At 45.0% G+C, this 24,229-nt stretch overlaps 1 protein-coding gene across 1 annotated transcript; it reads left to right on the plus strand.

Annotated features, from left to right (window-relative positions):
• The first annotated feature begins 581 nt into the window (after nucleotides 1–581).
• Nucleotides 582–4,652, plus strand: SRD5A2 (steroid 5 alpha-reductase 2). Its single transcript, XM_009283801.1, is given in 4 exon segments — nucleotides 582–777; nucleotides 2,702–2,803; nucleotides 3,857–4,007; nucleotides 4,586–4,652. Coding segments are annotated over 4 exon segments (516 nt in total).
• Nucleotides 4,653–24,229: the final 19,577 nt, after the last annotated feature.

The following is a 24,229-nucleotide window of genomic DNA, read 5'->3' on the forward strand; positions in this document are numbered from 1 at the left end:
GGGGTGAGAGAGCCAGAGGGGTCTTGACACTACCTTCAACTCCACCTGCCACCATGGGCTAAAGCCCTCAGGGATCGGTCCTCGTAGTGGGATCAGGAATGTCTTCTCCATAACAAAGCTCCTCCACAGTGCTTGTGGCATAGTAACGCTCATCTGGGGAATCAATATTGCAATTGGTACTGCCCCTCACTACTTTGGTTTGAACATCAGTGTGCCCATGTGCCTCCACAGCATCCTTTGCTCGGCCCTCTGCAGCATTACAGCAAGGTCTTAAAACGAAAATGCTGTCTGTGGGCACGAGTTCCTCATTTTACCTACAAGGGAGAAGGAAGGCAGAGAGACATTCCCGAGGCAGCAGTGAATCTGGATGAGATTTCTAGCTTCGCACCTTGGTGCAGTCCTGAAGGACCAGAAAAATGTGGGTATCTGCAGTATTTCTTGTTCCCATTAGCTCCTGATCTTATTTTGTTGCAGTTGTTTTCCATTTTTTTATCTTTATTGACCTTTTTTATATTTTGTGTTTTGTTAAAGTTTTTTTTCCCTACAGCAGAGAAATTGCAAATACAATGTTATCATGAGTAATGTGCTGACTTTGTTTTCTTATTTACCTTAGGACATTTATTTACCCCTTCTTCACTAGAGGCAGACCTTTCCCACTGCAATTGCTTTTCTTTGGCACGTTATTCTGTATCTATAATGGCTTCCTCCAGGGGTATTACCTGATTTACTGTGCTGAATATCCAAACGATTGGTGCACCGACATCAGATTTACATCAGGTAATTACAGCTGCAGGATTCCCAAGATCTAATCTCCGAGCAATTTGTAAGCATTTTGAATTATGTCCTAATCTTCACTGAACATGTAAGTCAAATCAGTTGTGATGGAAATCAGCATAAAACCTGCCTGCTGGCCCAGATAAAACAAATAAATATGCAGTGACATTTTCTTTTTTCTGCTAGGCAGCCACCTTTGAAGGCGTACGATGTTATGTGTTAGTCTCAAATCACCAGCCTTGTTTTACAGACACCACTCCAGAGCCTCCCGCTGCTACAGGCTGTGGAGGTGCAATCTCAGGCCTCAGCTGAACGGGGATGTGCCCTTGCTCACCCCGAAGTGTCCACCCAGCAGTGGCCATGTGCAAGCGCAAACTGCGGCTTTCTCTTCCCCACCAGGGAGCTTTGCGCTTGATGCAGCTATTCCAACTGAGAGAGAAAAGAAGGGCAAAACCCCAGCATAAATGAGGCTTTAGAGACAAAGGGCTCTTTTTTCTCGTCTAAGGCACATGGGAAGATTAGAGATCACGCACAGTCTGGTTGTATGTTAATATGGTTCCTTTATATTCCGTAACTTAATAGCCTAGCTGAATTTCACCCTGTAAAATCCCTGAGAGGATAACTGAGCAAGAGCAGCTAGGTGGCATTACACATTTGGTGCTGCACAGAAGATGTTTTTTAAATGCACACATAGAAATTAAGATTAACATGGAGGTCTGAGGAAATGTTTTGGATATGACAAGTACAAAATAACCAAGGTACTTTCTGTACCCTGTTTCAGACTGTGGATGCAAGTTCAGTCTTTTCAGACAGCATCACATATTAAAAATCCTGGACATTGTTTAGTAAGAGTTCCCATACCCAACAAAGAAAACACCACATCACATAATTTGCATGATAAATAAAATATATATTTAATGAAATAAAAAAAGGAAATCAGCATTAGCAGTACTTGAAATATTAAATAAAAAACAAACAATATATTCTTGCTCTACAGACTCTTATCAACTTTCTGTTGCTACTGGAAGTGTTGAGGTTTTATGAGCACTTAGTCTTTTTTCTATACTTCGTAGCACACACCACCTCTATTTCTTTCCTTGCTTCCCAACCATTGTCAGAGGTGGTTTTCTCAGTGTCTAATGTGCCATGAACTGTAGGGCATGTCACCTGCAGAATTTCTCAATCAAATGCCTCTAGTTTTTAGCTAAATGGAGTATGGTCAATTAATCACTCTGGCCAGAAGCTGTCAGCATCCTTCAGCAAGTAACTGCTCCATGTGCATGCCCATAGCTCTGTCCAAGCAGCCTCACTGGCAGTGGACTGAACTGCGCTGAGATGTAGGTTCCCTTCCCGGCTCCGGTGATGTGCTGGATAAGTTTGTGTTCTCTCTGCTCCTCTTTCCTCAGCTGTAAAATGAGAGTAATGGTACTTGCCTACAGCTCAGTGGTTACTCTGCAGTAATGTCCACAGCTGTGGCTGGCTGCCATCAGCCAGCAGTATCAGCTGGGTATTTTGTGCCCCCCCCTTGATGTTCAATAAATGGTGACTATGGCAAGCTGGGAAGTTCAGCTTTTTCTCACACCAGCTGAAAGTGCTCTGGTCTCACTAACAAAACAGTGTGCTCAGGATGGTCATTGTTCTGTCCAGAGTTGCCCTCCACACTGAAGCTATCCAATGCAGGTGATCCCAGAGGGCTGTGATCCCACAACTGACACAGAGATATAAGGTTATTTGTCACCAGTCACCTATGCTTCTCCTGTTCACTAGCCTTCTCAGTAGCAGCGCATCTTTTGACTTGAAAAAGAATCCACCCACCTCACATTAGGTCTCCTATCTGCCTGCTCCAAAGATAAACCTCACATATGTGCTTGAGTAGGGATAACTAGGCAGAGCTGTCTTTCTAATCCATTTCGTGTTTGTTTCTTAGGCCTCCTCTTATTTCTGCTGGGAATGGGAATCAACATTCACAGTGATCTCCTCCTGCGCCAGCTGAGGAAACCCGGGGAAGTCACTTACAAGATTCCTCAAGGTATATTCTTATCCTCTACCTCCTTGGAGAAAGTAGGGCAGCAGCATAGATAATGTTTTCTGACTGAATTCACAGCAAAGCGACAATAAAAGCAGAGATGCCAGTATCACACAGGTACTCGGTTCAGGTGCCCCTCTGAGCTGCAGGGACCAGCGTGAGCTGGCTGCAGACAGTCCACGAGAAGCAACAAGAGTATCTGGAAAACATGAGCTGTGAGGAAAGGTTTTAGGAAATGGGCTGGGTAATTTAGAGAAGATTGAAGTGGGACATAGGAAGAGGATTTTAGCCTTGTAAAAGGCAGCTGCAAAGAAGGAAATATTCTTCTCCATGCCCAGGAAGAAGACGTAATGGACTTCTTACATGGCAAAAAGGAGATTCAAAGTGTAAACTTTAGGGGAAAAAAATAACACCAAGGATGCAAGGTGCAGAATTTCCTTTCCGTCTCCTTCAAGCTGGGGCTTGGTGAGGAAGGGTGACTGTGGGCCAGAGTGGCGAGCCAGGAAATGTCTAGCTCTGTGGAGCAATATGGATGGGGATCCAGGAGTTTCCTGGTTTTGGTATTGATGCCTTCTGCTGCCTTGTTACGGATGGTAATATCTCTCCCCCAGAGTTTCTCACCTCCAATACTTACCTGCCTCTTGTAGATGTTGTGATTAGCTAAGATGCAAAACTGAGATCCAGATTTTGCATTCCCCAAAGGTAGTGGAGTTGCAAAATATTTTTTAGGGCCTGAAGAGAATTGACTAATGTTAATAATTTTAATTTAAATCTAATAATGGGCTTTCTTAAGTCCTTTTCCAAATGAAAATAAATGATTGTGAAAGTGCTGGAAGCCTCTGGGTTAGAATCGCCTTTGATTCTTGTACTCGTACAAGAGTCTTGTACAAGATCCTCCTTTGGCATGGCTCCACTGGCTTCAGGGCAGTGGGTTTAGGTTGCTGTTATGGGCTCTGAATAAGAAAGGTAGCGTATTCTGCTGCTGACTTTATGGGAAAGAACTTTCCATGTGCATGAGATGACTATAAAAATAACATATTCTGTCTGTTGATGCAGGGGGACTGTTCACCTACGTTTCTGGAGCCAACTACTTTGGAGAAATTGTGGAATGGTTTGGTTTTGCCATAGCAACCTGGTCCCTACCAGCCTTCGCCTTTGCCTTTTTTACTCTTTGCTGCATCGGGCCACGTGCTTATCACCATCACAGGTATCAAACTGTTTCTTGCCGTATGCTGCTGCTTGCTCTTGGAGTCCAGTTTGCAAAATGCCAGGGAGGGGCAGAGGAGCAGGGCCAGGATTCAAGACAAAAGTGAAATTTAATACTATGTACAAGAAGTGTCGGCTTATTTGGAACTGGGTGAAAGTAAGGCAGTCAGCTGGGGCCCCTGTTGAGTCAAGTGGGCCTGACAGTCATTTAATCCAACATGAGTTACATCACTGCTTCCGCCATGTTAAAGCCTCTTTTTACTGAGCCTTGTAAATGTCAACCTTTCCTAAGGGTTCCCTTGCAACCTCTGCAGTCCTTTTGAGTAGATATGGTCCCCTGCTCTGAATTCCTAAAGTTTCTACGTTAGGTCTCTTAGAACCTTAACAGTATTATCAGCTTTCACTTAATTAAATAACCCGGTGTAAATAGTTTTGGAACGCTCTTCTGCAGAGTAATACACAGAGGTTACAAAGCAAGGCAGTCTGGAGGAGTTTTATGGTTCCTCAGCTGAGCTGTATTGAAACTGTGCAGTTTCCTTGTATGTATGCAGGTTCACTCTCTTGCTTATTTTCTTTCAGGTACTATCTCAAGACATTTACGGACTATCCAAAATCAAGGAAAGCCTTGATTCCTTTTGTTTTTTAATGATTGAAATATGGACTGTGTTCTGGTTTTATAGGGCTTTTTTCAATTCCTAGTTTTAATGTTAGGTCTGCCTATAATTAATTGTACAAATGATAACCTGTGGTTGTAACAGACAAAAAGGCAATTTGGAACTGAAGTTCTTGGTTTTAATTACAGGGGAAATTGCAGATAGTTGTGGGCAAAGGGACTCCCCAAACAACATGTTTGCTTGTCAGTGGAGTTCTACCTATGGAAAATGGGTATATAACTGCACTGACATCAGAGAAAAAGCTTTTGGCTAAAAACTGGTGCACAAGTAAGCCCGTGACTTGAGAGAAAATCTTCAGCAGCCACTCCAATTTATAGCACTTCTGCAGCTGCTTCTTCCATGCTGTAGTACACGTGCCCTTGCTCAGCCGGCACTGCCCTAGGTGTTGCCACACTTTAAACCGGACTAGGGGTCTCCCTTGCCAGGAAAATAACTCAGCCCATTATTTTTTGTTTAAAAGCCAGCTTAGCTCCCAGAACCATAATGCAACAAGAGTATACTTGTGCTGGCACAAGGCTGGGAGCAGTGTGCCATGGCACAGAGGTGATGCAAAGTACATGGAGATGGAAGTATCTTAAGCTGGCACTCACAAGCACAATGTCTGTGTTCCTTCCTTAAGCAATACTCTCCTCGCTGTCAGATGATTACTCTTCAGCCATCAGGTTTTTTTTTAAATGTACTTCGTTAAAGCAAGTGCAGCTCCATTAGGATTTTTTTTCTCTTGCAAATCCAGAGCTCTTTTCAGAATAAAAATTTGTCCACTCAAAACCACTCAATTGTTATTCATAAAAAGACTTGAGATGGTGATGTATGACAAAAATTACAACAAATAAAAAGCTCTGTGTTGAAGAAAATGTTCTCCAACACTGGCAGTACATTTTGTCTACAGAGAACATTTTCAGATACCCATATTAGGAAATGATACAGAGATATTATTGAATTTTTACAAAAACACAGGATGTCTCTTCTTAATTTCAGAATATAGTTAGGAATTTTCCCAAAAATGTCATTAACCCCAATAGGAAGAGATGTACCCATGGATGCTGATAGTTTTAGTTACCCTTTAGAACATAAAATCCTGCTAGGAATTATGCTGAGTAGCTGGAAAGAAAAAGACCAGACCGTACATACTAAACATACTACCTGCTGCTGGAGTAACCTGATTGACTGTACACAATATTCTCCAAAACACAATAAAATTTATGTAAAACACAGAGCTGTGCTAGCCTATGACTCACTGTTTGCAGAAACAAGTCTCTGTGATGTTGCTTACCAAGTCCTGCTCAGGCCGGCTTCCTCCTTCTGGGCAAACCCTCCCTTCTTTGCTTATATTATTAATTGTCTTCATTACTGTAGAGCATAGCAGCCAGCTGAGGCTGGGTCCCCTTGTGCTAGTCCCTGTACAGCGCACAGGAGAGCTGGACCCTTTGCCATGTGTAGGCAAAGGTAAGGAAGGGACGAAATAAGGCACAAGCAGAATTGTTGTTGCACAGGCCGTGAGTTTCACATCAGCACCACAAATGTATTTTCCTTTTATTTTCTTATTTAAATCCTCCATGTGGAAACACACTGGGAAGGGGGTTGCTGGGTGTGAATTCAGGGATAGAAAGGCTGGAGGCGACGAGGATGCCAGGTGGGAGGAAATGGCCTCTTCCCCAGGGAGCAGATGCTGTGTGAGCAGCGGCCATGTTTTCCAGAGCTCCCTGCCTCAGCAGCTCCTCCTCGATGATTCCTCCTTGCGCTTTTTCCCCCCCAAGTCTCGCAAGTGATGAGAGAGCAAATAGCCCATGGGTGCCAGTGTTCCTAGCTGCTGTGTCCTCCATCTACTTCTGAGCCAGGGGGAGAGCAGGGACCAAGCTCTGCCTCACCCTTTGGACCAGAACAGGGCTTGTGCAGACTTCTCTGTCCCTCCTACTATCCCTCCTGTCAGAACAGGCATTTATTTTGTCTTGCTTAATATTTGCACCAGATGGACCATTATTACCACTGTCGGTCCCAGGCCCGGATATGCACTGCAAGGAGCTGGGGATCAGAGTGGGAGAACTGGTGCTGGCCTAAGGTGGGAGATGGCCTGCCTGCAGGCTGAGGAGCCTCACAGCCTGGTATCCCTGCACCGGCCGAGCACAGGGTGCCTCGAGGTGCTGGATGCTTTGCAGGAGCAACTCCATCCTCTCTGTCATGGGCCTTGGACATGTGGCATGGAAAAGGGCTGCAGGCAGGAAAGGAGCTCATCTTCCTTTTGCGCCCTCCCATGGCATTTTTGGAGAGCAGGAGTGACACACGTGCACTTTAAACCCCCTACAAGCAACGACTGCAGTTAATTGTGATGGAAAGGAGACACAGGCTCTCCCCATGTCAAGCTCCCCCATGGGGCTGGTGGCTGCTGCCCTCCCTGCAGGGACATCAGCCTGCCCCACTGTGCACGGGAATGCCCCAGGGCAGCACACCTGGGGCCACAATGCTCCTGAGAAATTTCTTTCATCATCCCTTATTTTTATAAGGAAATATATATTCCCCTTGTCTCTGGGAGAAAAAACACAGTGGACATTTTCATATCCCTCTGCTCAAGCCTCTGGAGGCTATGTACACATATGATTTCAGAGCTGACTGTAAAGCGCTTTGAAAAGCAGCACTTTTCTGGCTTTTTTTGCAATGTCCTTTTGTTCCACCAAAAGCTAACAGAAGTGTCCTCCACTGGCAAGCATTTAAAATAATAGCTCAATAATAGCTCATTCCTTTTCTCCCCCTTTTGCAATACTGTTTTTTTGTTTGGTTTCCTCCCATCATTCACATTTTAGTTTTCATTTATCTTTGAGAAACATTTATGTTTGGGTGCTGTTCCCCTGGAGAGGGCTGTCCTCAGGACAGCTCTGAGTGTTGCTGCTCTGAGAGAAAGACCTCTCTTATGTGGAGCTGATAAACCAGCCTTCATCCTGGCTGGCAGCCTGCTGGGAAAATGAATCCTTTATCCCCAGGACTCTTATTAATTTAATTATTTTTGTATTGTTCGAGTGTTTTTTTCAAAAGCTGACTTTCCGTAAACACGCACTATACTGCTGTGGTAATACACAAACGGCTTAATCATGCATCTGACAGTTTCTTCTGTGAAACACTTTTTCTGCACTTAAGTGATCAGACAGACCACTTATTGATACCAGAATTTAGATATCTAATCTCTTCTGACAACCACAAACAGAATTTAACGCTGTTCACTGGGAGGCAAAGAGAACAATGGCACTTGCCAGCCCTCATTCCCATCTCTATGTGCCACACACACTTCAGCCTTCGCCTGGCTTTAGTCCATGCTTCAGATGAGAGGTCACTCAAGACAATAGAAAACTGGCTCCAGGCAACGTAGGGCATTTGTAGCTATTGTTTTAAAGTACATAATTTACATAATATATTTACACAAAAGGAAAAAAAAACCCAATTTTGGCCCTTGAGTGACTGTCTTTAGGAAAAGCTCTCATCTGGGAGCTGCAGTCCTGCTCCTGGACTCTCCTGGAACATGAAGCCTCTCATTCTTGGCCAGAAGCTCTGAATGTTTCTGCAGAAATACCAAACCACAGTGTGTCCTGGAACCACAAATACCGAGGAACTCTCCCTAGGTAGGTAGAGTGCTCTAATGGCTTGGGCTCAAGAATATCTGTTTTGTACTCTTGATGGTGTCACTGATTGACTGACGAACTTCAGCAAGTTAATCACCACTTTTGGGGTTGCTTGTGTCTGGAAATGGTCTTGAAGGCCAGGATTTGTTTTCATAGTACTTGGCAAAGCAGTCCCAAACTCAGCTGAGGCCTGTAGATACCGATATAACACAAATAAGATACAGCCTGTTGCATATTCTTGGGAGACCGAGTTATTATAATATTGCAAAATATTCTAAAGACATATAAGGTATCCAAATGCACTGAAATACATCTTAAGAAGATATTTCTGTGACATTTCATCACAGAAAAAGGCTAGTACATGTTACCCATTGAATCTTAGGATCATTTGCTGTCAGCAGAGGGATTGCCTGCTTGTATTTGAGTCACTCGTCAAATTAACAAAATCCTTTTTAATGCAAATCACCATAGGGTCTCATTTAAATCCAAGCGTAGTCCTGGAAACCTCACATCCTCACTTCTGCCACCTCTGGGGTCCTCCTGAACCAGTCTAATTTCTCAGAGCAGGCTTTTCTAGAGACGTCTCCTCTCAAACCCAAGCACTGCTGTCCCTGCATGGGTAATGTGATCTAGGAAACACAAACATCTGATACTAATTCAGGGCCAGGGCCTGCCGGTTCCTCATGAGTAGTACCACACTCTGTGAGTAAAGGCATTGATGGCCACTGAGCTGCTCAAGCATATGCCATTATTCACTACAAACAGAGGTAGCAAGTTTGATCTCTGTGGGAGCAAAGTCAGTGGGCAGACATCAAAAAGTGCCTAATAGTAACACCTGGAAAAGTAAAGGAAGACGTTCAGGTCTGGTTCTGGTTTATGTTACCACAGGTTACAAGTGCCTTTCCAATGAACCTGTCTTTAGTGCTATAAGTCTAAAAGGTAAAAGAAAAAGACCCAGTTTTCAGAAGTTCATTAAGTTAGTTCCTTTGCATATTCAGAAGAGAACAGACTGAGCTTAACTGATGCGATGTTTGGAATAATCCCACCACCATGCCTTTCAGCTTCTCCCCCCCCAGCAGAGACAGTGGAGACATTAGCTCCTCCAGGCAGTGATTCACAACACCCAAGCTGGAAGCCTACAATACCACATAGGAGACAGGGATGCTAAAGTACACCCCAGCGAGCCCACATCCATCCATTAATGGCATATGCATTGTTCATGGCCAGGCAGGAGACAGCTGTGTTTGGGCCCTCTGACCTGCAGTGTCATTCCCAGAACCTGAGTTATCCTATTTGAACGCTTCTCATATCAGCTCCAGCATCACAGGCGCCTGCCAGGTTGCTTTCCAGTCTACTTGCCTACTTTTCCCAAGTCTGCCATGTGAGATTACACATAATATTGTCACGGCCACACTTCCCTACCATACCAAACACATCATGTCTGTTTGGGCTGAATTTTTTTCACCCTGACATGTTGCTGCCACGAGGAAAGGCCCTTCGCTCTATGGGGATGTATTGCATTTTTACGCTGTGTGGTAAAAGATGAGGAGGCTGCTGAGGGGTTCATTTTAATGGGTTCACAGCAGCCTTGCTTGGGCCTGAACTGAGTCTGGGTGGAGTGGGTTTCCCCTGCCCAGCCAAGTGATGAGAGGGGGAGCAGCTCCATGAGCCCTTTGTGCCCCCATGCTGTGCCCACCTTGGGAGCTGGCCACGGACTCCCCCTGCCCACAGGACACTGGGTATCACACCTGTGAAGGGGAACTCAGCTCTCCGGTAACCCCGGGAGAGTCATAGAATCATAGAATCACAGAATAGTTTGGGTTGGAAGGGACCTCTAAAGGTCGTCTAGTCCAATGCCCCTGCTATGGGCAGGGACATCTTCAACTAGATCAGGTTGCTCAGAGCCCCATCCAACCTGACCTTGACTCCTCCTCATCCACATCCACATCCACATCCTCATCCTCATCTTCCTCATCCTCGTCCTCCCTAATAGGGGACTGCTACAGCTTGAGATGTTACACCAGAGCAAAGCCCTCCTCGCCCAGCATGGCCAGGTACACACGCGCAGCCCTGAGTGAATCTGTCTTCTGTGATGGAAACTCCTGAAATGACTCCCATCTCCCCGGCAAGAGAGCAGCTTGCAAGTGATTTGGAAATCTGCCTCTGCCAAAATAGTATCTCTGCCATTTGACCAGAAAATCTGTGTTTCAGTTCTCCACAGGAACAGAAAACTTGTCCTTTCACCAATCACAAACTTGGAAGGCATTCAAGTAGAGGAAACCAAGAAAATGTCATTCACGGTGGATTTCTAGAGATGTGGGAAGCTGGCTCTGGCAGGCCTACAGACAATTTTAAAATATCAGCAAACATAACTCTTGGGATAAAAAGCTGATCTGGAGGAATTAAAATACGTTTGCATCAATGGAGCCGCCTGGTCTAAATCCCCTTTTCCCTCTGCTGAAAATTTAGAACTGGCACTCTGGTAGTAAATAGGAAAATGTGTATTTCAGCACTGAACGTAGTAATCCTGCCTTCTGTGCAGCGGGGTGAAACCTTACCCTCACGTGTCCTGGCAGCCTTGCACACTGAGAAATGTTTCTGGGGGTGTTAACTGAGCTATGTCAGGCAGTCCTCTTACATGTGATACAGCTTTGGCTTCACAGCCAGCAAGCTAGAGCCCGAGCCCAAGTGGTTATTAGTATATCTGTAGACAAAGTCATAAACAGCAAAACGTGGTGACTGTCCCAAAACTGAGATGGATGCCCTGGAGCTGTGCTAATAACATTGGCTGAACTCAGGCTTGGCAACTGACACTTCGCAGTACGTCAAATGGCGAAATTCTTCCTGACTTCAGCAAGGCTCTGGTTTCACCCACATTTTCTCTGTTCACATGTATTAGTGGCCTGTAGCCAGTGATTTTCAGCACTGTTCCTACCCAGCATCCAGCCATGTGTTAGCCATAGCAACTCAGGCAAGTTTCTTTTCATAAAGCAATATTGCCATTTTCCCCCGTTTCTGACTGAGATGCTGTTTCACAGATATTTTCAGAATTTCTTCTCTGCCTAGGTCTTGGGCTCTCAGTGCATTACCTACAAAGGGGAGTAGAATAGATTGAGTTTGTACCCCTATGCCTTTCCCTTCTTTTTGTTATCAGAGTAACGCTTCCCAATCTGGTTTAGCCACCAGCTCAAGTAGAGACTGCCACTCCTGCAGCCCAGCTGAGAGTATCTGCCCTTCTGGCAGGGTGGAGGCCAATCCACACAGCATCCCATGATGGCAAAACCTTGCGCCATTTGATCCCATTTGATTAACTTACGGTTTGCATTGGTTTTCTCTTGTTCATGTGCCAAGAACAACCTCCGTGAAGAGTTTCCTCTCCTTCAATCCCCTTCAAGGTTTCTGAAGTCTTCTGAAATGTGTGGTGTGTTGTTTGGGTCTGTGTCAGCAAGTCCAGCATCACCCTTCAGACCCCACCTGAGCTGGCAGTCCCTGAGCTGTGGCTTGGCTCTGTGGGGTTGATGCCCTGCCATCTCTTGCCACCCCTCTTGGGCTTTTCCTCTGCTGCCTTTAAAATGGATCTCAGCATTTGCCCTCCATTTGGAGGATTTAAGCTTCAGGCTCTCTGGGATGCTGAAGCTGGGATTTTGCCACCCTGGGAGATGCAAGCCTGTACCCTGCATACTTCTGTTATGCACCTATCCAGCGTGCAGCCTACAATCTCAGCATGCGAATATAAGCCCGTGGAGGAAAGAAAACTAACGGAGTTTCCTGCTCTAAAAGCAAATGAAGTTGGAAGAGACCAGAAGAGAGCTTAATTTCCACCCTTCGGCAGGTCATAGAGGAGGCAAACACAGGGGCAACTTCCTTGTACCCCCTGGGAGGGACAAAAGGGTCAGCTCCTGGACTAGGGCAGGGGGTCCATGGCAGGATCGGCTTGCTTGGGAGGTCAGCCCAGGTCAGACGAGGAGCTCCATATAAGGTTCAATGACAGTAAGAAACAGGAAAGCTACATGTGCGTGACTGGGGTCTTTGAGGAGGGAGTTCAGGATGGCGTGAAGGCAATGGTAGGGCCAGTGCTCCCTGCCCAGAGAAGTCACCCCCAGAATTAGCTCTTCAGGCTAAGGATGAAGGAGCACCTTTAACATCAGCTTGGATGGGTAGCAGTGGACAGCTCTGTGTGTTCAGGGCATCATCCTTGCTCTGAGCATGGTGTTATGTTCCCTGAAGTGGGATGACGCTAGTGGTCGATGCTGCCCTGGGACTCTCTGTTGGCCAGGGCTCTGTTTAGACCCAGTCTCTCTCTGACTTATCCCAGACTGGATGATTGACTCCTGGCTAGAAAGGCTACCAAGAAAAGGTTTACTAATTGGGCTTCCTTGATAAGATAAGGTGGGTTCTGATGCTGCCCCAAACTTACCCATTGGCTAAATTTCTTCTGTTCTTGTAATCCAGACATCATCTGGTTATATCTAACTAATAGTTATCATTAATTTGCAACCAATATTCAGTGAAACCAATCCACACCTTCTGGCCAAGCCCTGGCTTTTTGGGGCAGTCGGTGCCATAGCACCATGTTTCCTCAGTTTTTCTAGCTGTGAGCACATCTTGTCTAAGGTCTACTGACTCTGTGTCGCTGCTGCTGCGCAGAGGACATGACGAGCTCTTCGCCAGCCCCAGCCATCCCTGCTCCCCTGGGTGAAGCAGCGACTGGGAACTGTGTAAACTGGAATTTGAGTAAATTAAAGGGATGGTTTTGATTATGCCAGATGCCCTGGGCAATTAGTACGTTACAGAGAGGGAAAGATCTTAACCACAGCAGCGGGTCTGCCTGGTCATCCCCCAGGAGGGTAGCGAGCGTGTGACAGTTTCTGACGAGAGCACCACGCTTCCTCTACCCAACACACTTTTGTTTGGGGTTTTCTGCCATGCCGAAACTCTGAGAGGAGGAACAGCCAAGGAGGGATGACTCACGGCCATGCTGGAGACCGGGCGATGACTCAGAGGTGGAGCTGGCTCACAGGCCCGCTGCAGCCTTATATCACAGGGCTGGTGTGGTCGACTCAGGCAGTGGTGGTGCTGGAGAGGCTCCAGCTCCCTCCTCACTAGCAACCCCGGCAAAGGATGCAGTGACTTCTTCTTGGCACCTTTTAGCACATTCTCTGCCAAAAAATGTCCCAAATATTCACCTGCTTCCATCTGATTTAATCTTCCCTGAACACGAGTGACCAGGCTTAGTCACGGGATTGCAGGCAAGGGCCCAACCTCTGCCTTTATGCAAAAGCACCAAAGCCTACTGCAAATGCCTGGCCTGACACATCCAACAACTATCTTTACCTTGTTTCATGTCTGTATCGCACTGGGGACTCATCATAGTCCTGTGGTTCATTAATGCACCATGGTGACCACCCATGACACCTGCTCAAGGGATCTCTGTGGGACTTGGAAGGACCTCCTGTGGAGGCTTCGTCTAGCCTGGAGAACTGCTCAGCTTTAGCAGCTGATCCTTGCAAGAAGCAGCTCTTGGTATGAGGCTCCAGCCAGAGCTGTCACAGGTAAGCTGTTGTGAGAGCCAGGTGCACGCTCACTCTCCTGAAGTGGATGCAATGCCCTCCCCATCCTGCTGGAGACAGTCCTTCTGTATGAAAACGTGTTGCCCGGCTGCTGTCATGGGAAATGGCAGGAAGGGCTAAGAAACATATTCAGAAGAGCTCAAAGAGTAAAGCAGACTCCTTCCCCTGGAAAAAAAAAAATGCACCCAAGATAGGACACGGATTTATTTCCCCCCCTTCTTCCTTGAGTTGAGGAAGGTAACAGAAGCAATGATAGATCACCCTGAGTGGAAATGGCAAAAGCAAAGGTGTTTTGGGCCTGTTCCTCTCTGAGGAGCAAGGAGTGAAGAAGGCAGGTGGCTGGAGGAGCAGCTCATCAATAGCACGTTGCCTGAGTCGGGCCAAGCGCTGCGTGTGACCTGCTCTTGATGCTGGGTTTGAAACCATTTGGTATTGTCTTTTATTTCTCTTCACCAGAAGGATTTTTCAATCGCAGCAAAGTGTGTTTTGGTGATGTTTTTGTCCCTCAGTCTGAGGATATGTCGACAGTCTCACTTCCTACCAACTGCAATGCTGTAATGGCTTAATGCAGAGTGTTGTCATGTTACTAATTTCTCAGACAGAGCATTACAAGTTTCTAACCTCTCATTCAAATGATTTGATGAAAATACCATGATTGTTTTATTGCTATAGCCATAAACATCAGATGCTGCACAAGTTTCAGTCCAAACAGCCTAAAACCCCATTTACTTCAATAAAATTACCATGACTAATTTGTATCTTTCCATGTGAAAACCTGTTCACACATGTAGGGAATTAACCATTTTCGGATAAAATTACTTATTACCAGTAAATGACTATTATTTTGACTTGCACTAACAGTTGCTAATAATGCAAGGTGGGGAGGGAGAGGAACACATGTCTGTACCAGCTGTTGTTTCACTCTTATCCAAAAAGCGTGAAGAAGTTGTTGGCAGTCATCACAAAAAGACTTTCTTTCTTCCTCTTCAAGCACAAGTATAACAGCTGTTGCCTCTGACAAGTTTAATTTTTGCCCTATTGATGCTCATCCCATACAGAATTTTATAACAGACCAAACAGAAAAACCCCCAAAATGGTAAAAGTTGTGCAATGAATTGAACTTGTTTTCCATGGTTGGCACCCAAATAAGTAAAAAGAATAATCTGGCCACATGAAGATGTAATGGCCTTGAAACCACACCTATCCCTTTCATTAACCTGGGAAGAAGGGCAGCAGCAGAAGAAATTATCACCGCTTGTCACTCGTCGGGATGCTGCCTCAGATTTCCTACAAGTCCTTTTCTGTTGCTGTATCAACAACTGCACTGCTTCTCCCTCTTGGCAGCAAGTCGCTTTCTTGATAGAAACTTTATTTATTTGTCCTACATTGAGCCATGAGAAAATGCCTGCCTTGTGACAATTAATTGGCACAGTGGGGCTCCCCTGCGCGTGGCTGCTCGCCTGCTCTGCTCTCTGCTGCTGGCAGACACTTGCAAGCTCTGCCTGGTTCAGAAATATGACATCTCCTTCCCTGAGCTGATGAAGTAGATGGAAACACCATCATTTTGGTGGTGCACACAGCTTTTTCTTATAATTGTTCAGTGTTGTGGCCACAAGAACAGTTTTCTCAGGGGAAGCTCTGTCAAGGCAGCCTGGGTAGTACAGCAACCAGCAACCCATATAGCTCCAGCCCTACAGGGCAGCTAAACCTTTGCTGAGCAAACCCAATCCCTATTACTATGTATCACAGAAAAAAAATCACCTTCTCAATACAGGCAACCCCTGAGTTCTGATTTTTCTTCTTTTTTTGCAGCCAAGCTGCTCACTTACCATCTTCAGCATCACCCCTGATTTCCCTCAGTTGGCTGTGGGGTTTTAACAACGTATGTAACCTCCACAGTTCGGTTCTTTGTTTCTCTCCTTTTGATTCTGAGGATCTTACTTTTGTCCCTCTGTCTCTCACCGGTACATTGCACTACATCCTGGTACTGTCCAAAAAGGCTTCAGGCTGAGGTGACACAATTTGGATCAGCTCACTGCAAAATAGTCTTAAAAGAGATAGACTAGTATTAAGGACTTTGAATTCCCTTATTAAAAATGCAGCGGGTTAACCACAACAGAACTCTTAAGTACATAATTCTAAGTGCATGCCAGGGATCCAGTGTATCAGTTTCCAGGGTTATGTTTCTTGAGTTACAGCGGTACATTTTTTCTGGCAGACCTAATGGGCAATACAGTCAAAAGCAAATTCTAGACCTAATCCTCCTTCACAGGGAGCTGATTTTGATTAATAAAGTGGAAGGTGCAGAGCAGCTAGAATCTATCACATATGCAAGGAGCTAAAATAATTTGTGATACTTTGGGACAAACCACATTCACTCAGAAGGGCAGGGGGCTGGTGAGGAGGACTCCCACAGTTTAATTCCAGCTGAAGTGAGAGGTGCTCATGCTCAGCTAGCATGCATACCATAGCAGTATAATTTGTCATTCAACCAAAAGTCACGATCTTGATGCGGAAATGCCTAGGTAAAATCCAGTGATTTGTTCTCATGCAGAAAGAGGGATTAGAATACTGAATTAGCCTCTTATAGCTTGAAAAATCTATGCATCTTTATTCTCCAAAGCCAGGGCCAAGTCACAGCGATTATTTTTAGGTAGAATTCTCTGTTGAAATCAAGGGTGAATGTGGACTAGAAGTCAATGGTGCCATCTGGCCCTTTGGTAGGTCCTCATATGCTGTTAGCTTTGCAAAATTCAAGGAAGGTGATGTTAATCATCCAGAATGAGCAGCTGCTGCTGGAGCTGTTCCTTGGCTGAAGTGCTGCTCAGCCAGGGGCCAGCAATTCCTCCAAAGTATATTCAATTTAGGAGTGTAATTTTTTGAGCATATTTCTTAAGAGGCAGCAGGCAGTGGTATGAATAAATACACAGATCCACCTGCTACCCAGTTCGAAGCAGGTCTACTCAAACAAGTGATGGCAGGAACTGGGATACCTGGCTAATGTTTCTGGCTCAGCATTTGATCTGTTGCATGAATTTTGGCAAGGCATTTCTCATTATAGCTGTTTCCCTTCCAGTTTGTCAAGTTGCAAGCACTTTGTGAGACAGGCTGAGTATAATCCTGTCTTTATATGAAGGCTAATAAAACAGGACTCTGATCTCGGCCACTGCATCTAGACCAAACTTGTTGAACTTAGTTTTTTTAGCTAGGTACATCCAAAAAAAATGAAGGGCTCAGCAGCCTGTTTGTCAGCAGCAGCAGAGCCAGGGGCACACTGAAGTGACTGGGAGACTGCAGAGAAATCTGGGATCTCCTCTAGGACTGCAGGACAAGTCACACAGTGAAACCAGGCAAAACTTGCTTTCAGTGAGATCCCCAACCAGAGTCCTCTCACTGACTGGTGCTGGTTTAGACAATACTGTAATATAAATGATTGTAAGTGAAATCATACAACTTGCTCACAACCAGTTGGGGATCACGTAACTGGTGATGTGTCTAACAGGACACAAGTACTGGCTTTTTTCCTTGCTCTGGAAATCCCTGCTAGCTTTTACATGTTCAGTCCTTTTCTGAATCCTATGAAATTCTGAATGGAAATAACCCTCCACGGGAAGAAGTTAAATACCATGCAGTTACCTGGCACCAGGGTGCCAGCCACGGTGCTGCAGCATGGCTGGTCCCATGCAGTTGTGCTGCATGCGGTGGCACCCAGAAGGAGGAGCTGGCTCTGCTGGAGGCACTGGTGGCAGGGAGGCAGCACCCTGCCCTGCATCCCTATTGAGCTGTTGAAATAATTCCTAGATTCATCCACTGTTTGAGGCTTAGAGTGCAGGGAGAGGGCAAAGAAACAAGAAAATAAATTACTTTGTCAGCATTTTTTCAGGGAACCCCATGTTTTTCCCACTGGCTGATGCTGAAAGCCATACAACCTGCAGCAGAAATGTTTGCTAGCATAAGGGAGAAAATAGTAAATATAACTGTTTGTTTCCTCACTTAAAAGAAATATTTTCTTATAATCAGCAAAGGAATAGCAACACAAGTCAGCAAACAAACTCATTTTAAATGCTTCTTGTAGGACATCAGCACCCATTTTGTTCCTGAAAGCTGCATGACTTGTTTAATTAGTGTGGTACAAGCTGCTGGTGTCATTTCTAGTGGAGATGGGGAGACAATCCAGCTGATCCCCGCCTCAGGTGATGTGTTTCAACAGAGTTGGTGCTACAGACAAGCTGGGGCTCTCTGGCAGGGAAAAGACCTGTCCCCAGAAAGCTCCTGGGAGCCCCAGGCAAAGAAGCAAAGTCTGATGCAGGTCAGGTAGTGCCAGTGCTGGGAGCTGCCCCAGCCATGCCAGGGACATGATCCCAGCACAAACCAACCCATGCATGCAGGTGGGGGCAGCCAGGCAGGAGGGTGAAGCATGGGGGCTAACCTCCACAGCCTCCCTCAGAGCCCAGCTGGGCATTGCCCCATGCCTGAGACTGCCCAGGGAGACCCTCAAGCTGGTGGCACTCAGTTAATTTCCATTATGCCACTTCCAGAAAAATACTTTCTAGCTTTGAAATGGCGGAGTAGGAGAAGCTAAAAGGACTATTTATTCACAGTGAATCTTTGTTCCAGCAGCTAATGAGCAGATTCAGCAGACTGAGTGATATCTCCTCCTCTAAATTGCTCACACCAGAGGTCACAGTGGCTCTTTCAAGGGCACCGGCTTTGTGTTAGCTGTCTCTGTACGCAAGAGGATGGATAACCTTTATTCTTCAGTACTCATGGGTCAAACCCAACAAGGTGCTGATCACTTCCTGCAAGGTGCCAAGCACCCATTGACAAATGAAGTGTCTTAGCACCTCTCAGGAGGTGATCAGCATCTGGCAGAATAAAAGGCTGCAGGGCTGAGCTACTCAGACGGCTCACACAGCCATAAATTAGACATTGCTGTTGCTGTGCTGGCAAATGTATTAGTCGCTCACACTCAGCGGTGCTTCTCACACAACTGGCATACTGACATTAAACCTTGCCTGCACAGGGAAATTACTTTCCCTCAAATATTTTCAAGAGCCGGTCTGTTGCAGATGGTTTGAGGAAACACGGATATCCTGTGCTCCCCTGCACACGGCCATGAGGAACTTCTGTAATTTGCTTTGTCTGCTTAGAGAGGAACTGCCAGATACTGCAAGCTTTTTAAAAATCTGTATGTGACAGTTGTTTCAACATATATGACCACATTCCCTATGAAAAGAAGCCAGTCTGATTTATTTTCCTTTTTCAGGTTTTATTTTCCAGCATTCGGGTTTTCGCTACATAAGTTTGGATTTGATTGCCTCCAAGTTTTCTAGTTTACACCTTTTGGTCTTTTGACCTAAGGTCACACGCGGAGACTATAACCACTAAAGAAAATGCCTAATGCCAACAATGCCAAATTGATCCCTTCCCAGCTCAAGTTGTGTTAAATTAGGGCACTCCAAATTTGAGCATGGTATAAATCACCTTACACATGCAGTATTTGCACTGTGATAATGAACTGTAGTCAGCAGAGTGATTTTGGTGCCAATGAAACAACCTGCCTTTTAATTATGGGAGTGTTTTTATTTTAGACCTCAGAAAGCATCTACAGACTAGTTTGCAGCACCTCAGCATAGCAACCCACTTCTCAGTTCCAGTGCACTGCCTGTTGCTATTGCGCTGCATAAACGGAGTTAAAAAAATCCCTCTGCACCAGAAATCATGGGGAAACTGTACTTCAAAGTTAGATTTTAAGACCTTACTCTTTAGGATTAATTTCTTTTATTCCAAATGTACAAACTCATTATTCCTTTGTTTCAATATGAAAAGAGATGGGGGTTTGTCAGAGCCGTAAGAGACCAGAAATGCAACTTCAGGTCTGAATAAATTCTCTTTTTTATTTCATGGGAAAAGCTTGATTTTGGACTAATGACCATTGAGATGTATCAACAAAACTGTAGGCATAAAACCCACTGCGCTCGAACAGTACAATTCAGCCACATTGCACACATGCTACGCAGGAACTTCTATTCCTTTCCTATGTAAAGGAGTATCTGTTGTTTACACCATCAAGTACAACCCCAGTTTTCTCAAGATGTGCAATGCAGACCAAGTGCTACTACTGGAATGTGAACATCCCACTTTGTTGACTGGTGGGCACTTTCATCGTGTGACCTTCATGTTGCACAATGAGGGACATCAGTTACCAAAAAGGGTGGGCAAATGAAACGCTGCTGGAGAACTTGGGAATTTCTTGTGTGATCAGCTAACAAAAAACTGAAAAGAAAGAAACTGCCTGCTCTTAATTAACTGGTGTAAGGTATGTTCACATTAGCACAGATTACCCTTAGTTTGTTTTGATACGTTGGTCATTTTAGACACATTGAAGCAACCACCTACCTTCACCTGCAAAAACCTAAAAAGAAACATAAAAGGAAGGGTAAACAAATGTGGGCCGTGAATTTCCCTATAAAGAAGGGTAATACATAATTAGAGACTCCTGTGCCTGGGGAGTTATTTTGCCTTTCATTTCATGATCAGTATGGATAATTGGAAGGTCTTAGAGCCATCTAACAAGCGCAACATATGGGAGAAGCTCGCTTTAAGATTTAATTGGCCAAGCACTAAACAAGGTGTAGCAGCAGCAGCTTCCCAACCCTTGATGAACAGAGCGATTCCTCCCAGCCATCGGTAGCTATCTAAAAATGAAGCACCCTTCCCTGCAATTTGTCTAGGTTCCCTCTAATGTTAGAGGGATAACCAGGCACCCCAGAGGGACATTCGTGCTGACCCACCCAGGTGCCTCTCCTGCGATGGGACAAACAAGGTCTCCTGAACTGCATACTCTTTCCTCCAGCTACTGAGGGAGCCCAGATGACTTCTTTAATTTATTGGCAGTGGTGCTGTAGACAGGAGGGTGTAAGGTCCAGGGCACTGCAGGGTTGAAAAGCAAGGGAAATCTGACTTATGGATCAGTCAGCATAGCTGAAGAAAAACAGTCTTTTGGGCACACTAAATACTCATCTTTCATATGGCTGAAGTTAGGTGAGACAAATCCTGTCATTATGACCAGTTTGTTTCTAGAAGCAATCATCTCCCTTGAAGGTACATCCGCATTCCTTCTCAGCCTTGCTATTGACAGAACAATATTAATTTTGGGTTAACATGAAGGTTATTGCATTGTGAAGAAATGCATGTACTTGAGGAGCAAAAAACTGCTTATGTGGGCAACGTAAAATATTTGAAATCCCTCATTTCCTCACTTCTAAGTGACTGCTTTTTGTAGATTTTAAGTAGATGATATGGTGTCCCTAAATTATGAAACTAAAAGCCTGAATGGCATTAGTCAAGCTACTAATATTACTGAGAGGTTCTCACCTCGCTGAAGCCAGACCTTACAGCGTTTGTCTTCTTTCTGCTGCTCAGTTAGGAACACATGTATGCAAACTAAGTGTTAGAGCAAAGACAGGTCTTTTCAGTGCCACAGCTCACACCAAACCTGCTAACTACAGTACTTCCTCAATTTCCATGCACAGCAGAGGGGTGACAGAGGATCAGATCCAGAAAGCACCTTCCTGTCCCAACCTGATTTAAGGACAGAAAAGACACATTTTAAATCAGCAAGAGGAAGATGTCTAGGCTTCAAACAATTGCCCCCAATGGAAAAAAAAAACCACCCCAAAGTCAAAACTTCGTAATATATAACTTTGTAATGCATAAAATGCAGCTGGGAGTAGCTCTGACAATCAAGCTGTAACATTTTTGACAGATGAGACCAAGATGCAACCAATACACAGTGTGCTGCTGAAGAAAGCAGTTTTCAAGGTCTTCTAAGGTCCCTTTTTCTGCTTGAACTGAAATGCAGACACTTGATCTCTCTCTCTCTTTTTTAATGGCTGCATGACTCTCTAGCAACTGCAGTTCCAACCACCATTTAATTTTCTCTTTCTCAGGGAAATTCTGGAGTGCCTCCCTTTATATTAAATTATAGCTGCTCTAGTGGAGAATGGAAGAGATCCCATTATACTATTTTTGGTTCATTAATTTTCTAATTACTTTGGTTTTGATATTGAAAAGCACTAATTAATGCTTTTAATGTGTAATATTAGTAATGCCCTACAATTGAATTAATAACATTTAAAAGGAAAAATAGAAAATATTTATTCCCAATGAAATATATAGTAGAATAAAGGTGAGAATATTTATAAATTACTTAAGAGTAAAAAATGTATAAAACTAATTGCTAGTATCTCATAACCACGCATTCTGAATCCAGAAAATTGAATGAAAATTAGCCTTTTAAAAACCACAAAACAGACTAAATAAAAAAATTCTCAGTTGAAACTATTCACAATAAAACTTCTCAAACAGTCCAAGCTCCTGTTTGTTGTGACTGAGGATTTTTAATATTTGGCTTTAAAGACACGGGATATGTTTTCTGTGTAGATTCCTCCTATGTAATTACTGAAAGGCAGTATTTAATTCTTGGTTTTAAACTTGTATCCTTGTTGTATGTATGTATACATATTTGGATACCTATAACCACATCTCTGAGCATCCTGTGTTTATAAAAAATCCTGTGCTTAAAAATAATTATTACACCACTGCAGCATTTTCTTTTTTGTTTCACCTTTACGTCCCTGATATATGCTTACAGTCTGAACTTCATTTTAACACAGGGCTTTCTTCATCTGAGGATTTGCTTAATTTTGGTACAGCTTACCGAAAATTTCAGACTGTAAGCACCAACTAAGAAGTGCTTGTAGAGGATGCTACTGTATTTAAAAAAAAAAATTATCAAACATGCATCACTTTCCATTTCAGCTTTTTGAGGCGATTCACAGATGCTCGAATGCAACACAAAGGCAAAAGTGGATGCCGACTGGTTACACTGAAGCGACAGGTGCACTGCAGTGCCAGGGCAGCACAAAGCAGCAGGCTGGGCTAGTGAGTCTCACTATAATTAGGTATTGACTTATTGACTTGGAAGGAAGGTTGTGCTGCCCAGGACGCCACTGGGGAGCCTGAGCCTCACCTCTGGCTCCCTGTAATTCAAAAACTGCTTTTGGGCTCTTCCCCCAGCTATCCCAGAGGAGAGGGTCTGCCTCAGTGGGGAAGACAGTGGTGCTGGAGCCCTTCTCCGCACCCAGCGCTGTGCTCCAGCCTGCCCAGTCCTCTGAGGAGGGGGTATCGCCAGGGCCAGGTACCCCCATGGGGCGCATCAGCACCCGGCGCCCAGGCACCCGCAGCTGTACAGCAGCAGGCGGTGACCGGCTGAGTTAGTGCCTAGGTCTCAGGCCTCATTTCAGAGCTGCTGTGCTGCTGCAGCTGTGAGTCCACTTGCTCCTTACCCAGACCTAACAGTTAGATTTGGCAATCATTAACTTTCAAATTTAGCTTGTCCGCTAGGTTTTCAACAATCTTAAGTGCATGAAACCTGACGACATCTTGTACGCCAAGCAGCCTGATTTTTCCAGCTTAGCTGAACACTTTCTATTTGCATACAATTTGTGTACAATTCCAGTTGCAGCATCTCCCCTCTTCACTGCATCTTCCTTCCTTCCTTCTTCTCTATTTGCACAGGATCTCACTGCTTTCTTCCAGTGTTTTGACTTTGGACACCCCCACAGTGTCTCACATCTACTTCTACTTATCTCTCTCCAATTCTTTGCTGGTGCCAGACACACAGCTCCCTCCCTTGTTTTTGTCCCCTCGCTCCTCTGCTTGCTCCTGGTTCCACCTTCTCTTGTCTCCTTAATTGCCTCACTCTCAGTTTATCTCTTTATTTGCTCACCCTTCTCTGGCTCTTTATCATTTCAATAAATGCATCTGTTAATCCTCCTATTGTTTACAAAGAACCGACCTCCCCTGCCCCCGATAACTACTTTTTATACATTTCTCTTTCTTTTAAACAACATTGTGGTGGGTTAACCCTGGCTGGACGCCAGGTGCCCACCAAAGCTGCTCTATCACCCCCCCCCTCAGCTGGACAGGGGAGAGAAAATACAATGAAAGGCTCATGGGTTGAGATAAAGACAGGGAGAGATCATTCACCAATTACCGTCATGGGCAAAACAGGCTCGACTCGGGGAAAATTAATTTAATTTATTACCAATCAGATCAGAGTAGGATGATGAGAAATAAAAACTAAATCTTAAAACACCTTCCCCCCACCCCTCCCTTCTTCCCGGGCTTAACTTCACTCCCGATTTGCTCTACCTCCTCCCCCCAAGCGGTGCCGGGGGATGGGGAATGGGGGCTGCGGTCAGTTTATCACGTTGTATCTGCTGCTCCTTCCTCCGCAGGGGGAAGACTCCTCACACTGTTCCCCTGCTCCAGTGTGGGGTCCCTCCCACAGGAGACAGTTCTCCA

This window comes from Aptenodytes forsteri, unplaced genomic scaffold (assembly GCF_000699145.1).
Source record: "Aptenodytes forsteri isolate BGI_AS27 unplaced genomic scaffold, ASM69914v1 Scaffold309, whole genome shotgun sequence".
Classification (NCBI taxonomy): Eukaryota; Metazoa; Chordata; class Aves; order Sphenisciformes; family Spheniscidae; genus Aptenodytes; species Aptenodytes forsteri.